The sequence below is a fragment of the Anolis carolinensis genome, chromosome 3 (assembly GCF_035594765.1).
Source record: "Anolis carolinensis isolate JA03-04 chromosome 3, rAnoCar3.1.pri, whole genome shotgun sequence".
NCBI lineage: Eukaryota > Metazoa > Chordata > Lepidosauria > Squamata > Dactyloidae > Anolis > Anolis carolinensis.
The window spans coordinates 109,883,626-109,900,762 of NC_085843.1; the positions used below are offsets into that span (position 1 = coordinate 109,883,626).

General features: G+C 37.6%; 1 protein-coding gene across 5 annotated transcripts in view; it reads left to right on the forward strand.

The window, feature by feature from the left end:
- The window catches only part of herc2 (HECT and RLD domain containing E3 ubiquitin protein ligase 2), a 143,699-nt gene that overhangs the window by 30,255 nt on the left and 96,307 nt on the right, over window positions 1-17,137 (forward strand). For all 5 annotated transcript variants that reach the window (XM_062975356.1, XM_062975352.1, XM_062975353.1 and 2 more), the window contains exons 10-27: window positions 479-652; window positions 1,906-2,094; window positions 2,614-2,765; window positions 4,260-4,417; window positions 4,513-4,626; window positions 5,505-5,756; window positions 7,228-7,421; window positions 8,382-8,582; window positions 9,556-9,784; window positions 9,906-10,030; window positions 11,754-11,932; window positions 12,709-12,893; window positions 13,018-13,173; window positions 14,644-14,829; window positions 14,974-15,144; window positions 15,244-15,347; window positions 15,490-15,640; window positions 16,685-16,899. In XM_062975356.1, the coding sequence (XP_062831426.1) occupies window positions 479-652; window positions 1,906-2,094; window positions 2,614-2,765; window positions 4,260-4,417; window positions 4,513-4,626; window positions 5,505-5,756; window positions 7,228-7,421; window positions 8,382-8,582; window positions 9,556-9,784; window positions 9,906-10,030; window positions 11,754-11,932; window positions 12,709-12,893; window positions 13,018-13,173; window positions 14,644-14,829; window positions 14,974-15,144; window positions 15,244-15,347; window positions 15,490-15,640; window positions 16,685-16,899 (3,135 nt within the window). The remainder of the gene's footprint in view (window positions 1-478; window positions 653-1,905; window positions 2,095-2,613; window positions 2,766-4,259; window positions 4,418-4,512; window positions 4,627-5,504; window positions 5,757-7,227; window positions 7,422-8,381; window positions 8,583-9,555; window positions 9,785-9,905; window positions 10,031-11,753; window positions 11,933-12,708; window positions 12,894-13,017; window positions 13,174-14,643; window positions 14,830-14,973; window positions 15,145-15,243; window positions 15,348-15,489; window positions 15,641-16,684; window positions 16,900-17,137) is intronic.

Consider the following 17,137-nt stretch of genomic DNA (forward strand, 5'->3'; position numbering starts at 1 on the left):
CTGTTACCTAAGTGACTCTGTTGCAAATCACTAATAGTGTGAAGACCAGCAGTCTGCAACTCTCACGAGTCTCCTGATCTCAGCAAGTCGGGTGGGGAGGCATAATCTTCTCCATCCTCATAGGGTGAACTATCTGTGTGCAGCCCCACTCCCCTGCCATTTCGTACATGTGGTACTCATGTCATTACTGATTCATCATGTGGTTCCTCAAGTATTTCAGTGATTTTGAAAATAACTCCCCCAGGCTTTGTACAGGTGTCTATTCTGCATAAATATTGTCCCAAGATGTTTTATTCAGGAAGCAATTGTAAATGTTTGGGCTACCTTTAACAATAGAATTTAATATGAATTCTAAAATTACTTCATTAATGTAACAATTCTGTAATCCCATTATTTCAGCAAAGTCATGCTGAGCTAACTCTTTCAAATGTTGCACAGTTTAAGAGCATATTTTAAAAACTCTCCATTTTTGTTTTAGATGCTGTCCTACCCATTAAGTCCAAATGAAAACTTCTTACGGTATCTAATACTGCCACAGGACAATGAACTAGCAATTGATTTAAGGCAAACGGCAGTTGTGATTATGGCTCACCTGGATCGCCTTGCCACCCCTTGTATGCCTCCCCACTGTAGCTCTCCTACATCACATAAGGTAATGTTACTTATGCTATCTAGTGAAAGGGTTCTGCTAATAAATAAACAAATAGTGAATCAATACATTTTAAGCAACATAAAATTGAGAGAGTTGGAGTTGGAGAGGTGTTTCAGTCCATGTGAAGGACTTAGTCTGGCCCAGTAGAATGTTTTATATTGGACCATTGTTCTTTGCCACGCCACAAACTTTGCTCATTTTTTTATTCACATGGGTATGAAATGAAGTGTGCCTGCCTACTTCTCTCCTTAATTCTTCATATAATAATTAAGCAAAATGAATAAATGTGAATTCAGTCCTTAGTATGTTTATTGGTTTTAACTATTGTAGATTAAGTTGGTGTACACAAGTATCGACGTATTTGGTAGTTGATTCAGTGGTTCTATTCTGGTCAGGATTAGCAGTGATCTTAAAGCAGTCTAAATATTCTAAAGGTACCAGATCCTTTCTGATCTTGGAAATGAAGCAACCTGAAAGACAGTTGCATCTGTCAAGTAGGAAAATTTAAGGACTGCTTATGCGAGGAGGCTAATTTAACTGATTTACAACACCGGATGAGGAAGTACTCCATCAAAAATGATTCGTCGTCACAGTGGATGATGAAGCAGCAGCTCCTCCTGTGGCCGGAATCGAGCATATCCTCACAAAGCCAGAAGCTGGGAAGTTAAATAGCCTCTGTGTCTGTCTGCCTGTGTGTTGTTTGTTTAATAGCACTGAATGTTTGCTATATATATGTACATTGTGATCCGCCCTGAGTCCCCTTCGGGGTGAGAAGGGCGGAATACAAATATTGTAAATAAATAAATAAATAAATAAGCAAGCGGGATAAGTGGAAGATGACCAATAATTATGGATTTCAGGCTACATTTCAAGGTAAACAACTTGCAAAACTAAATTGTCTGAGAAGACTGTATGACATTTCAGGTGTCTCCAGAAGTTGACAGGCGACTTGAGAGGCACACACACACACACACACACACATGCAACCAAATTGCTGAATATGTTCACCAATTTTCAGCAGAGAAGCATGTTTAAAACAAACATTGACACAGGAGATAAATTTTGACCTTTCTGGCATGTTGTAGCTGCACATAATGCCTGGAAATCGTTTCTTCATTTCTCTTGCTTTTGGATGTGTAAATCTGGTGCAAAATGAAACATTTATTGAGCTAACGTAATTGTCTGTGATTCTAATGCATTCTAAATGAAGATGTTAGATGTTATTTTTTTTGAAACAAAGAATTGTCTTTCAGGGTTCTTTACAAGAAGTCATAGCATGGGGCTTAATTGGATGGAAATATTATGCCAATGTGAGTGGTCCAATTCAGTGTGAAGGACTTGCCAGTCTTGGAGTTACGCAGATTGCTTGTGCAGAGAAGCGTTTTTTAATTTTATCTAGAAATGGACGTGTTTACACACAAGCATATAATAGCGATATACTGGTAGGTGGCTTCTACTTACTTCCCAATATATAATATATATATATTCAATAATATCTCATTGATGTTTGATGTTTTGTTAAATTAATGTTTTTCTTACAGAGCTATGATTGCAGTAGGAAACTCAGTATATCTTTATACTAGTTTTTAGTGAGGCCTACTTACTATTTCTATCTTTGTAATTGGCTTAAGAAAACATTGTTATGAAGTTCTTATTGTCCAATGAATGTGTTAGGATTCATTTATTGCAAAGACATGAAACTTGAGAGAGGTGATTACAAATCTATTTTTTACTCTTAAAATCATATGTATAGAATTTATATTGAATTGGGGATTGAGAAGATTATACTTTAGCTGTGAAAAAGAAGACAAACCATTCCATCATGCCATCTGGACTGATTTTAAATCTTTTAAAAATCAGTAGAAATTATCATGACTTTCCTAAGTTATGTGTTATTTGCATTGTATTTCCATCTTTCAGCAAGACTAATATTGTTGTAATTGTTTGTGTGTTCAATATAGGGACCACAACTAGTGCAGAGTCTTGCTTCAAGAAACATCGTCAAGATTGCAGCACATTCTGATGGCCATCATTATCTTGCTCTTGCAGCAACTGGTGAAGTTTTCTCTTGGGGTTGTGGAGATGGTGGGCGACTGGGCCATGGAGATACTGTGTAAGTATCTTAGAATCTATTTCTTCTAAGACTAGCAGTTAAATGTGTTTCCCCCACACCAGATATTAAGTCTAGAATAATGTAATGGATGTTCAGTAAGGGCCAATTGCTGTGTAGCAATCACTGGAAATCTATTTTTAAAATCACAATTTATTGTTTTGTTTCTAGTGTCATTTGCATTGCGAAATTAAATGACATAGAATGGTGTATTTTGAATCAACTTTGAATTTTTAAAGCTTGCATCTTGTTTACTATTTATGTGATCCAGTTTTCTTTTATATTTTATGTTCAGCATGCTGAATTGGTAGTTGTGTTGATGCCTTGTAATTCTGATGAACATTAATCTTTTATAGGCTGAACAGGATGCCTATTTGCAATCCAATATATCTGTCAAACTTCATTTTTTCTGTTTGCAAAACAAGTAGTAGTCTTAAAGAGAGCAAATGCCAGTCTTGAAACTATCATAATATTTGCTGCCTGGCGGATCTCTGTCCTAATATTTGGGAGCTCGGGCACTTAAATGAGCCATAAACAATGAAAGATTCTTTGTCACCCATCCATCCTATTATGATGTTTCTCAACAGTATGATAGCTGTATCATGAGAAAACAAAATGTTTTAAGCACTAAAATACTTGGTAAATAGAAGTTAAGAGTGTTTCAAAAAGATGGACCCAATTTGAAATCACTATATCCCTGCAACTGCGAACTGCCCAAGAATGAAGCTCTTAACACCTGAAAGGTTGCTGTATGGAGTTTCAAATGATTACCACTAATGACTTTCCTAGTGCACAAACAGCTCCTAGCCTCAGCCATGCACAAAATGGCAACCCCACAATATAAGGTCTAATGAGATATTCTCCACTTGCAGTTATTTTTTTATAGTTGTTTCTGTCTCAAAACAACTTGATAACTTATTAAACTTATTAAAACTTGATAATTTATTAAACAATCTGTAACTTTTTGTTTAATTTTAACATGTTGCCTTCGGGAAATATACCTCTTTGAAATTGGGTCAATCATTTTGAAACTCCCTGGTAAATAGAACTATTTCTGCTGGTTTGGAGGAGCATAGGACAGGAAAGAGACATCAGAAAGTCTATTGGTAGACTGCTTCGGTGTCTGGAAACTTTAAAAAAAACACCATTAGCATTATTGGCATTATGTACATGTTGTATACTTAATATATTCCTGCAATATCTGGCAGTGTGGTGTTGTGGTTTGCACATTGAATCATGATTCTGGAGAATAAGATTAAAGTCCCTACTTGGCCATGAAAACCCACTGGGTGACTTTGGGCCATTGCACTGTCAGCATTGGAGGAGGGCAAAGGAAAACCCCCTCTGAACAGATCCTGCCAAGAGAACCTGTGATAGGTTCACCTTAGGGGTCACTATAAGTCAGAAATTACTTGAAGACACACAGCAACATCAACATCATTTGTATGGCCAATTTATTATTCTCACTTGATACTGTCTTGCTTCCTACCTCTGTAGACCTTTAGAAGAACCGAAGATGATTTCTGCTTTGTCTGGGAAGCAGGCTGGAAAACATGTTGTACATATTGCATGTGGAAGTACATATAGTGCTGCAATCACAGCTGAAGGAGAGTTGTATACTTGGGGTCGAGGGAATTATGGTAGACTGGGTCATGGTATGTTCACTTTAGCTCCTTTAGTTTTTATGTTATGAAATCACAGCATCTAAATTTGTCCGAATGAACAAAGACATCTCATTTGTGTTTTGAAGGCTCCAGTGAAGATCAAACAATCCCAATGTTGGTTACTGGGCTGAAAGGACTGAAGGTCATTGATGTATCATGTGGGAGTGGTGATGCACAGACTCTTGCTGTTACCGAAAATGGTTAGTGTCACTACCAATGTATTATGAAGTCTACTTTGAATATTTTTAGTTGGGATAATTATGAATTTGTTTCTCTACCTTTTCTAAGTCCTTTTGGATTTGTATACTAAGTTGAACAGTTTTTAATTTCATCTTTTAAAAATGTATTGAATTTTTTATAGAACACTTTTTTTTGGCAATAAGAACCAACATTCTCTGCGGTGCAACAAATATTCAGTAAAACATAAATAATGTCAATTGTTGTGCTGTGGAGAGGCTGTATCCTTTGTAGGATTTCCTAAATTAGGGTTCTGCCACAAATAAGTATCCCAGATAATCCTCTTTCAGTGAGAACATGAAAGAAAGCCTCAGCAGAGATCATAAGAGATGGACAGATTGATCTATAACAGACCTACACAACCTGTGGCCCTCCATGTGTTTTGGATTTCAGCTCCCAGAATGCCTGGCCATTGGATAAGCTGGCTAGGGCTTCTGGGTGTTAGAGTCCCAAACATTGGAGGGGCACAGATTGTGCAGGTCTGATCACATAAAAGTATTCATTGTTCAAGCATACTCTAACATGGGCGTGTTACATGTGTATGTTATGGCAGTTGTGGCTACGATTTAGTTTAAGATATTATTTTTACTTTATCCAATTCAACATTTAAAGGAATAAGACTAATTCCTTGGCATTATACAATCAAATGTACTTTTGATCATGAAAAATAATTTGTCAATTGTTTTCCATTTCCAAATTGCAAAAACATTTGTTTTGCAAAATTTTGAAGTTCTTATGTTTCGTTTTCTGCATTTAATTTGTTTTGTACTTTCATTGATCTAAACCTATGAATGTTGCTGTGTTGTGTCTATTACAGTTACTAATGGGATCTCTTTTCCAGGTCAGGTATGGTCCTGGGGCGATGGAGATTATGGGAAGCTAGGAAGAGGTGGCAGCGATGGTTGCAAAACTCCCAAGTTAATAGAAAAACTTCAGGACTTGGATATAGTCAAAGTATCCTGTGGCAGCCAGTTCTCAGTTGCTCTAACAAAAGATGGGCAGGTCTACTCTTGGGGAAAGGGTGACAATCAGAGGCTTGGGCATGGAACAGAAGAACATGTCAGATATCCCAAACTACTGGAAGGTTTACAAGGTATGTGTTGAGTTAACACAACACTTTGCAACTTCAATGAAGTCAGTTAATGTTTTTCCCAGGAAATTTGATGAAATTATTAAAGATAACCATACAACATGTAAATGCAATAGATACATATTGCCTTATTCTAAAACAAACTTAGAAGTCATGGTTAAGAGGAGAGGTCAAGTTCAACATAAAGAACTAAAGATTAAACAGCTCTAGAAATGGATTGATATAAACATTGCAATTCCTGTGAATCAATATTAAAATTAGGGCTTCAAAATGGCTTGTTTGCCTGGAATTAGGGACAAAGGTAAACAGCAGTTGTGATTATGGCTCACCTGGATCGCCTTGCCACCTCCTGTATGCCTCCTTACTGTAGCTTTCCAACTTGCAAAACAATCTTTTATGAAAAGACTATGACATTTCAGGTGTCTCCATAAGTTGACAGGCGACTTGAGGGGCACATACACACATGCAATCAAACTGGTGAACATGCTCACCAATTTTCAGCAGAGAACCATGTTTAAAACAAACATTGACACAGGAGATAAATTCTGACCTTCCTGGCATGTTGTAGCTGCACATAACATTTGGAAATTGTTGCTTCATTTCTCTTTCTCTCATCTAGTGAAATAGGGAAACTGTCACGCTTTCTGACAACTCCAATTATTTTACGATTTGTTGGAAGTTTATAGCTCTAAACTCTCCTTTATGCTGCCTTAATTGTGATTTCCTATTAAAAACAGACATCTCCTTGGCCTAAAATAGTCTCTGGGGGACAGGGAACATAACAAAATTGAGGTGAGGTCCTTTGAAAAAAAGTGTTTTTCAAAGGATGATTTAAAATTTGGGGTGTAAGGATGGCAATAGAAAATGGTCAAATGAGTATGCATTTCCCCCATCTTTGGTCCTAAGGATGCATAGAGAGTGTTTATTTTCCTTCTGTCATACTACTAGAAACTAGAGTCATCCAGTGAAGCTATAAAAGATTAAGGGATGAAGACTGACAAAACAGAATGCTTCGTCACACAGCACATAGTTAAACTAGATATTTACTATCAAAAGATATGGTGATGGTTAATATCTTAGGTGGTTTTAAAAAGGGATTAGATCAATCCATGAAAGATAAAATTATCAATGACTGCTGGTCATGATAATTGCTGTATACTGTCTCCAGAATCAGAAGTAACCAGTTGCTGGGAAACAGAAGTGATTCTGGGCTCATGTCCTTAAGCCTTTGCTCGTTCTCTCAGGGCTCTTTTTTATAATTGTTGAAGATTTCTAAAAAGCAAAATCTGAAATTCCTGTTAGAACGGGAGCAAACTCAAGGATCTTCTGCTAAACTTGGCAAGATGCATTTCACATACATTACAAAAACTTCTCTTATTATGAAACTGTTTTCAAGAACAGTTAAAATTCTTCTCTTTTTGTAGAGTGATAACATTGATCGTTCCCATTGTCATTTTGTGTGTTTTCTCCCAAGGGGAAAAAGTGATAGATGTAGTAGCGGGATCTACCCACTGTTTAGCTCTCACAGAAGATAGTGAAGTGTACAGCTGGGGAAGCAATGATCAATGCCAGCATTTTGACACTCTGAGGATCACTAAACCTGACCCTACTGCTCTTCCTGGATTAGATTCTAAGCATATTGTTGGCATTGCTTGTGGGCCTGCCCAGGTATGTTTCTGCTATAACTCTACAGTTTCTCTCTTTCTTCTATTTCTTTATTTTTTTGTGTTGCTTCATAATGCAGGATTGGGCCATTGTTTATATGACATAACCATGCTTCTTATCTCTTTTTAATATCATACATTCAAACACATTCATTTTTATCTTTGAAGCTTCTTTTCATACTTAACTTCAATGAGCTTCTGTTGTAACCTTGGGAGGAACATTTATTCAACATCATTGATGTCCAGCAAAGATTTAACTACATGGAGCTTTGAATGTTATGACTTATTTCTTTTGTACATTACATAGAAGAACCTGCAGTCCTGCTCTAGAGCAGAAGTTGTGTTAGTTTAGTGCATACCTCTTTCTCTGCAGGACCTGCTTTTATCTTTTTTCTCTATATTATTTTTTCCTTTATGACAGAGAATATATGGGTATTGTTTTTCTTCACTGAACAAAGTTGAGAAGCAGAATTTCAGAGGTGGAGTGAGGATTAAGTGACTCCCTTTTACAAGATATTGCTCTGAACAAGATATTGTTTCTTGTCATTTTTGCTTCCAGAATATGTGTAGCTGCTCCTGAGGCCTATAGGCTACCTAATTTTTTAAAATGTCTTCTGAGCCATATATATGGCTTATGTTTGCATTCTTAGGGCATTTGGAAATACTATCATGTTCTCAAGCTGGCAGTTGTCCAAAATGAACCAGGGTAGGGAAAATCCAGTTGTAACCGCAGATCTGATTGAACTTTTCAGAGCCTGTACTTGAACTCACTAGCTCATTCCTCCAAATGTTTGCAATGGGATGAATCTTAAACTGGTTATTCCTCAATAACTGTTGGGTTTTCTTAGATATTTGCTTAAAGTTATTAGTTACTGTGGAGAGATTTATTTTTTAATTACATTTAATTTCAAATGTCTTTGTCTTTTCTCATGGTGTATTACTTGTTTTTTGGGTTTTTTTAAAGAGCTTTGCCTGGTCATCTTGCTCAGAATGGTCCATTGGTTTACGAGTGCCTTTTGTGGTAGATGTTTGCCCAATGACATTTGAACAACTGGATCTTTTACTTAGACAAGTGACAGAAGGAATGGATGGCACTTCTGACTGGCCACCTCCACAGGAGAAAGAATGTATGGCTGTGGCTACGCTGAATCTTTTAAGGCTACAGGTATCTTAAAAACGCTGAGATAAGATTCCAGGGTAATACTGTGAGAGACTCTGCTGGTTTTAAATATATACTAGCCCTGTTGTTGATGATATTGTTATTGTTAATGTTGTTGTAATTATTATTTGTATTTATATCCTTTTTCTTCTCTCCCAAAGGGCTAAGACTAAAAATAATACAATATGTGAATTTAAACCCAAACAGTAAAATAGAATTAAACACAGGACTTGCTGAAATACATAGTTAAAATCAATAAAACATTTTAAAAAACCTGTTTAAAGGGTGCAGTACTCCCACCCTTTAAACAAAGGCTGGATGACCATCTGTCAGGTGTACTTTGACTGTGCTTTTCCTGCATGGCAGCGGATTTTACTAGATGGCCCATGTGGTCTCTTCCAACTCTATGATTCCATGATCTTAAACTGATACTACTTCTTACAGATATTCTTACAGAGAATACAAAATGACTGTTCATTTACTGACGGGTCTATGGACCATAATAAATATTGTTGTTGTGATATCTTGTAATTTGATAAATGCTTTGCAATCCTAGACCTAAAACTGATGTAAAGTTAGTAGAAAAAACAGCATGGTCACAGAATTCTGTTAGTTTCTCCAGTATTAGAGTTGTACTTATGGTCACAAATGTGTTAAAAGAATGATGTCACTGGATATCAGCCTTTAGAGCATCTGTCCTTGCAACAAACTACTGAGAGTAAGGTTATTTTTGTCATTTTGCTGAAGATTGCACCTTAATGCAAGTTCATAATTCAAGACCTTTTCTCTGTTGACCTTAAAGGCTGAGTCCAAATGTTTTGAGAAATTATGACAACATTTCAGAATTTACTTTTGCAGAGTATGGAAGTATATATCCTTTAAAGTCAAATTGTAATGTTTTAGACTTGTATTAAAGACAGGCATGTTAATTTTTTATTTGTTTTACTTGTAAATTAACCTCTCTGTGTTTCTCTTTCAGCTTCATGCTGCAATAAGTCACCAAGTAGACCCAGAATGTCTTGGTTTGGGATTAGGCAGTGTGTTACTCAACAGTTTGAAGCAGACGGTTGTAACTTTAGCAAGTAATGCTGGCGTGCTTAACACCGTGCAGTCAGCTGCCCAAGCCGTGTTGCAAAGTGGATGGTCTGTGTTGTTGCCAACTGCAGAGGAACGAGCTAGGGCTCTTTCAGCTCTTCTACCCAGTGCAGGTATATTTTTGTGTGAGAGATAGATAGATGGGGGTTGGTGGAAAAAAATATTCTGCATTTTGACGCTCGTGTATGTATCTGTTGGGTTTCCAGTCAAGTAAGATGTTTTGTCAATTGTTAGTTTCAGGGAATGAAACAAATGTAAGTCCAGGTCGTAGATTTATGATTGATCTACTGGTTGGAAGCCTGATGGCTGATGGAGGTCTAGAATCTGCTCTGAATGCTGCTATCACTGCAGAAATCCAGGTATGCCTGTATGGTTCATATTGTACTTTGATATATATATATTTAAAGCAAGATCATAATTAGCATGTGTTGTAATCTGGTTGGTTTTGAGTAACTCATGTCTTGATTTATTTATTTTACAGTTGCGATATTAATTCTGAATAGTAGACCATATTATTTTAAGAGATAATACAGGTTGAGTATTCCTTATCTAGAATTGCAAAATCCAAAATACTCCACAATCCAGATTTGTCCACATGGATGGCAAAGATAGTGACACCCTTACTTTCTGATAATTTAGTGTACATAAACTTAGTTTCATGCAGAAAAGTATTAAAACTATTCAACATTACGTTCAGGCTCACTTCATAAAATGTATATGAGTCATACATGAATTTCTTGATCGAACCGAGATCCCATTTCAAAAATGTGTGTGTGTATTTATATATATATATACACACAAATATGGTATTTCAAAATCTAAAATGATCCAAAATATGAAACGCTTCTGAATCCAGTTGCATGTGGGATACTCAACTGTATGGAGTGCATATGCAATTTTTTTCAGCAGGGATTGGCAACTTCTGCCTTTCCATGTGTTGTTGGACTGGAGTTGCCATGATCCTTCACTGCTAACAAGAGCTAATGTGTGTGTCAAGCGAGCCACATCGAGAAGATAACAAGCTGCCTATCAGCAAAACATGTAATGCGCTGAATATTCTATAGATAGAGCATCTTTTTGTATTCATTTCTGATTTCATTGTATTCCGAAATTAATTTTGTTGCTTTTAACCTCATCCCTTTTGTGGCAGAGGTTCTACCTCTTTCTGCTGTGGAATTTGTTACTGCATGAATCTTAGAACGTGAACATTTAGACTGTCAGGATTTGGGCATGTGGGAAGTGTGATTAGGGAAAACTCACTACGTGAAATCTACATGGAATCAATAATTCTAATGTGACAGTAGTATTGTAAACGAGGAAATCCTAAACTGGATTGAGTTTAGATGGCGTCATAATTTGGAAGTGTGCATGCTATTTAATGCTAACAATAGATTAATGGATGTGTTTGATTGTCAGGAATGTTTTTAGCAGTTTAAATTGATTCAGTGGCTGCAATCTTGTTAAAAGAAAACTGATCTATCCACAGTGTCACATGTCTTAGTTAAGTTACTGTGTTGTAGAGGATACTGTGCAGCGTTTACCATTGAGGCTTGTTTATATGCAATAGCTGATATAGAATGTGGAACCTACAATGCTTGCATGAGTTACATAGTTAGATGATACTATACAGATGCTATATGAGTTATTTTGGCTGCCTGTTCAAGTCAGGGTGTTGCTTTTGGCTTGCAAAACTTTAAATCAGGAGGGGCCAATTTGTGACCCTTCAGACATTGGACTGCAATCCCCATCACCCACCACCAGCTTAACTAATTATGCAGGATGATGAGCTCTCTAGTCCAATTGTATCTGGAGGACCCAAATTGCTCTCCCCTACACGGTTGAGACCATGTAGTCTGAGGAAGCCTACATAAATAATGACTTAGTGTAGCCTTTATTGATTCCTGGCTCGTTGATCTCCAATTCTCCTATAATCTACCATGTGACTCTGATACCAGGGAAAATCCATTAAATATGGTATAGGGAGCAGGCATGTTTATTAACACAGTTTTTCTTCACCAGGCATTTGCTGTTTCATTGCCATAGCTTATTCAAGGGTTCAACATTCAGTGTTTCATTTTGTAGGATATAGAAGCAAAAAAAGAAGCCCAGAAAGAAAAAGAAATCGATGAACAGGAAGCAAATGCATCAACTCTCCACAGGAATAGAACACCGCTGGACAAAGACCTCATTAATACAGGGATCTATGAATCTGCAGGAAAACAAAGCTTACCTTTGGTTCAACTAATCCAGCAATTATTAAGGTAGTGTTTTTTTTTAAAAAAATGCGGCTATGACAAAATGATTGCCCCTATCCCCATTTCATTATTGTTGTAATTTACTTCTTCTCCCTTATCATTTCTGATAGGATGGTACAGTATATAAATAAAGTTTTTTTATTATTTATTATTATTACTTTTTGAGTTGTCACTGAACTGTAATAATTAAGACACAGCACCCTCAGCTGTTAGAAATAGTAAGACCAGAGGCTTATTTGTTAGTATACAGCCTTCACAGTATACGTTGTCATTTGAAAATGGCAAACTTGAATGGACAGTTTCCTTTAATACTTTTCTGTGTCTTTTGAAACATTCAGAATTTTCAGCAACAGATTGTAGTATTTATGGAGGAATCTCGCTAATATCAGGGCAACCCACTGGTGCACCCAAAGTATCTCATTGACTTTGTTTTATCTTCAAGTCGGTTATGTTTCCTATTAGCTGTAAAAAACTACACCATCTTCACCCAGTATTTCTGGGTGCATCCAGTATTTCTTTTCAATTGGCTTAGTTTTGCTTTAGTCTTTTTATTTCTTTGCTCCTGTAGAGGATTGAGGGAGAGGAGAATGGGAATGCGCTGTATAATCTTCATTTTAGAGGACACAATGACATATTATTCATCTGAGATTATGTCATGGTGCCGGCTAACATGCTCCTTGACTCAAGGAAAAAGAGCATCAAAATGTGGTGGCCTGGCTCACTATTTAACTCTTTATATAAAGTGTCTTTTAAAACATTTTTTCAAATGTTATTCTCATTAGGAACATTGCTTCACAGACAATAGCGAAACTGAAAGATGTGGCTCGTCGTATTTCTTCCTGCTTAGATCATGAACATTATAGTAAAGAGAGGTCTGCTTCTCTGGATTTGCTATTGCGTTTTCAGCGCTTACTTGTTAGTAAGTTGTATCCAGGAGATAGTGCTGTTCAAATCCCAAATACATACAGTAAGTAATGCATTTGTTGTTAACTGTTTTCAAAAATTGGTGGTTTATTGATTTACTATTAGAGTAAACATAATTTTCAAATTGCTGTGATTGTGATATAGTGTGTGCCTTCTGTTTTGGACAGGTCCTGAGCTTCTAGGAGTTGGTTCTCTGCTAAAGAAATACACAGCCCTTTTGTGTACGCATATTGGAGACATATTGCCGGTAGCAACAAGCATTGCCTCCACTAGTCATAGGCATTTTGCTGAAGTAACTCGGATTGTAGATGGAGACCTAACAGGTACTGATCATTGATCTTTGTAGACTAAATTGTCAATTGATGATTAATGAAAATGCAGTGGGGTGCATACTGAGTTGTGCTTCATGCTTTTCGGAAAGCTTCTCTAGAGGATTTTGGGTCCTTCCCGAGCAGCCTGAGATTGAAGGATTTCAGGGAGAAGGGAGATTGGTGAGAATCATCCGTACTCTCCTTCCTTTAACAAGAATCCTGGAGCCCCAGGAATGCTGACCAAAAGGTTGGCGGTTCGAATCCGGGGAGCGGGGTGAGCTCCTGTCTATCGGCTCCAGCTTCCCATGTGTGGACATGGAAGAAGCCTCCTATGGGATGGTAAAACATCAAACATTTGGGTGTCCCCTGGGCGCAACGTCCTTGCAGACGGCCAATTCTCTTACACCAGAAGCGACTTGCAGACACTCCTGACACCAAAATAACAACAACAGGAATCCTCCACTGGATCTTGATGTCTTTTATGAATGAGAGAAGCCCTTCCATTTATAGACCAGCCAATCTGGATTCAATCTGTTGCAAATCTGTATGAGAATATGTCAATAAATTGCTGATTAGTAGAGATCTACTTAACCAGTTTGCTCATCCTTTATAAATGGAAGCCTGAACAAAATAGACATGTGAAAAAATTAAAACGATGAAAAAGTTAAACATTCAAAGTTTAATAGCAAAACAACCATGGCTACTTGGCACAAAAGTCAATCCCTGTGAATGTCTTTCCTTTTTACTAGCTAACAGAGGGCCCTATCACAACAACTAGAGTAGCAAAAATGTGTTTAATGGGGTTGGGCTTGTAATCCTGTGGTGGAGAATAGCAGGAGGCAGAAGAGAACCAGGGAAGGATAGAGAATAGTTTGTAGTTAGAGGGAGGCTAAAGAGCAGAGATTGGTAGATAAGAGACTTGGAAGCTGGAGAGTAACAAAGACTTGTAAGGTATAGGGAGAGACTGAATAGGCTGGGGAGTAATGATGGGGTAAAGATGGAGCTGTCAAAGTCAGGTTGAAATATAGACCTACAGGAATCATTGTACACGAGTTCTTGTTGAATGGTTATGTGTGTATTTGAATTTCTGTGTGTGTGTGTGTGTGTGTGTGTGTGTGAAGAAAGACATGGTGTGTGCTGGAATGTGGTAGGAAAGCAGTCCTTATGATATGCTTGCAATTTAAAAATGCACAGAGGTGTATGTTTGTGCACCTGTAAGTTTATCATGCTTCCAGAGAAGATTCAAAGAATATCTTTACTACAACATAAACTTGTATTGGATTGCAATCCACAGAAAGTTACTTATTCTTGAAGCAAAACCACTTCAGCTCATTGACTAGATTATCTTTAAACTTCCAACTTTAATTTCAGCTCTGGAGTTCTGTTATACTGATTTTGCTAATTGCACTAGTTTTTAAGAATAGAAAATGTTTTTAATGTTTTTTTTTTGTTTTTTTTACTGAACACTGTGTTTTCCCTTAGGTGTACTTCTTCCAGAGGTGGTGGTGTCAATAGTACTCCTTCTCAGTAAAAATGCTGGGCTTATCCAAGAAGCTGGTGCAATCCCTTTACTGGCTGGCCTACTAGAGCATCTAGACAGATTTAACCATCTAGCTCCTGGTAAAGAGAGAGATGACAGTGAAGACTTAGCTTGGCCAGGAATCATGGGTATGTTCTTTATCAAAAACCCCTACTAGCTTCTACTTTCAAGTTGGTTTCAAAAGCCTTCTGTTTTGTTCCAGAAATTGGATCTTTTGACTGTGAACCACGGAGATAAGTTATGTTTATACATGTATCATTTCTTCCTTCTAGGTTCATTCTTTACAGGACAGAACTGCCGAAATAATGAAGAAGTGACACTGATACGGAAAGCTGATCTGGAGAACCACAATAAAGATGGTGGCTTCTGGACAGTTATTGATGGCAAAGTATATGATATAAAGGATTTCCAAACACAGTCATTAACAGGAAGCAGTATACTTGGTAAGCTTTCATTTTCCTGACAACAAAGATACCAAAAATATTTTTTGTTCGATTGCTTTCTGAATGAATTGATCTTTATTTTGGTGTTGCTCTATTTAGCTCAGTTTGCAGGAGAGGATCCAGTTGTAGCTTTGGAAGCAGCTTTGCAGTTTGAGGATACGAGAGAATCCATGCATGCCTTCTGTGTTGGCCAATATATGGAGGTAAAAACTTCAGAAAATAATATGTAACTTGTGTGACTTAGTGGATTTTAAAGAGAATAGTTCTCTAGTCTTATCCTTACATTCCACCCAAATTCTTGAATTTTGATATCAGGTATGGTGTCCTTTTTCTTTTGTGCTCCAGCCTGACCAGGAAGTGATTACTACACCAGATACTGGCAGCCTGTCATCACCTCTCATTGACACTGAAAGGAACCTAGGGCTGCTTCTTGGACTCCATGCTTCGTACCTAGCAATGAGTACACCACTTTCTCCTGTGGAGGTTGAATGCGCCAGTAAGAATATCTTTAATTGAAACTGTAACTGATACCACTATAGGAATGCAGTGTACTTTGCCCATTCTTTTTTGGCATTTAAATATAACTAACCACATAATTGGAACCCCGGTGGCGAAGTGTGTTAAAGCACTGAGCTGCTGAACTTGCAGACAGAAAGGTCCCAGGTTCAAACCCCGGGAACGGCGTGAGCAGCCGCTGTTAGCTCCAGCTTCTGCCAACCTAGCAGTTTGAAAACATGCCAATGTGAGTGGATCAATAGGTACCGCTCCAGCGGGAAGGTAACGGCGCTCCATGCAGTCATGCCGGCCTCATGACCTTGGAGGTGTCTACGGACAACGCCGGCTCTTCGGCTTAGAAATGGAGATGAGCACCAATCCCCAGAGTCAGACATGACTGGACTTAATGTCAGGGGAAACTTTTACCTTTACCTTAACCACATAAGTGAGTGCTGTAACCATGCTTATGTACACTCTTGAAACTAAATCTCCATTAGTTCAGTGGCACAGGAGTGTAGCCTTAAGTATTATAAAGGTATTGTGCATTAGAATTTAATTACAGACCAAACTGGGTTTTAGTTATTTGGGGGAAAAACCTGTAATTTGAGTGTTTAGGTGATCACAACAAAAGAGACCTGTTTTTTAGCATGTGGATTTAAAGATGAAAAAAAAAACATGAGTGGTAGATTGGATAATCAACCAGATCTGGATGGGGTTGCACTCCCCCTGAAAGCCTGTGTTTGTAGCTTGGGGGTACTCCTGGATCCTTCTCTCCAAATATCAGCCCAGGTAGATGTGACAGTCAGGAGCATTTATTTCGCCAGCTGTGTGGAACAACCTGCCAGAAGAGATTTGACAGCTAAATGAGTTGTCAGAATTTAAAACAAAACTGAATACCTGTCTCTTCCAGCAGGCCTATCCAGTTAACTGTCAATCATGAGTTTTGATTTATTTTCTATTTTTAATATATGTCGATTCTGTATCTGGGTTTTGCACACATTTTAAAATATATTTTTGTGTTTTATCTATGTAATTATTTTTGTAGAATGGCTGAAATCTTCTATTTTCTCTGGAGGCTTGCAAACTAGTCAAATACATTACAGTTACAATGAGGAGAAGGATGAAGACCATTGTAGCTCTCCTGGTAACACTACCCCTAACAAATCAAAACTGTATTCACATCGTCTGACTTTGAGTGATCACTCCCAGCCATTTCTGCAGGCAATTGCCGACAACAACATCCAGGATCACACTGTGAAGGTAATATCACACTTCCTTATAAACATGGGCTACAAAATTTATTTATTGCTCCCTGCCTTTTTCCAGTGTCTGTACGCCCCTTTTGAAGGTTTGGAAAAGAAGGGTGCCAATTAGATGATTTATCCAGGTCTTGTTCTCACTATTGGAACTGTTGTTGGGAAGCTTGGTGCTTGAAAGCTTCAGGATTTGTACCTGACAGAAATCCTAATAAATACACAACATTGGAAGCAATCCCTTT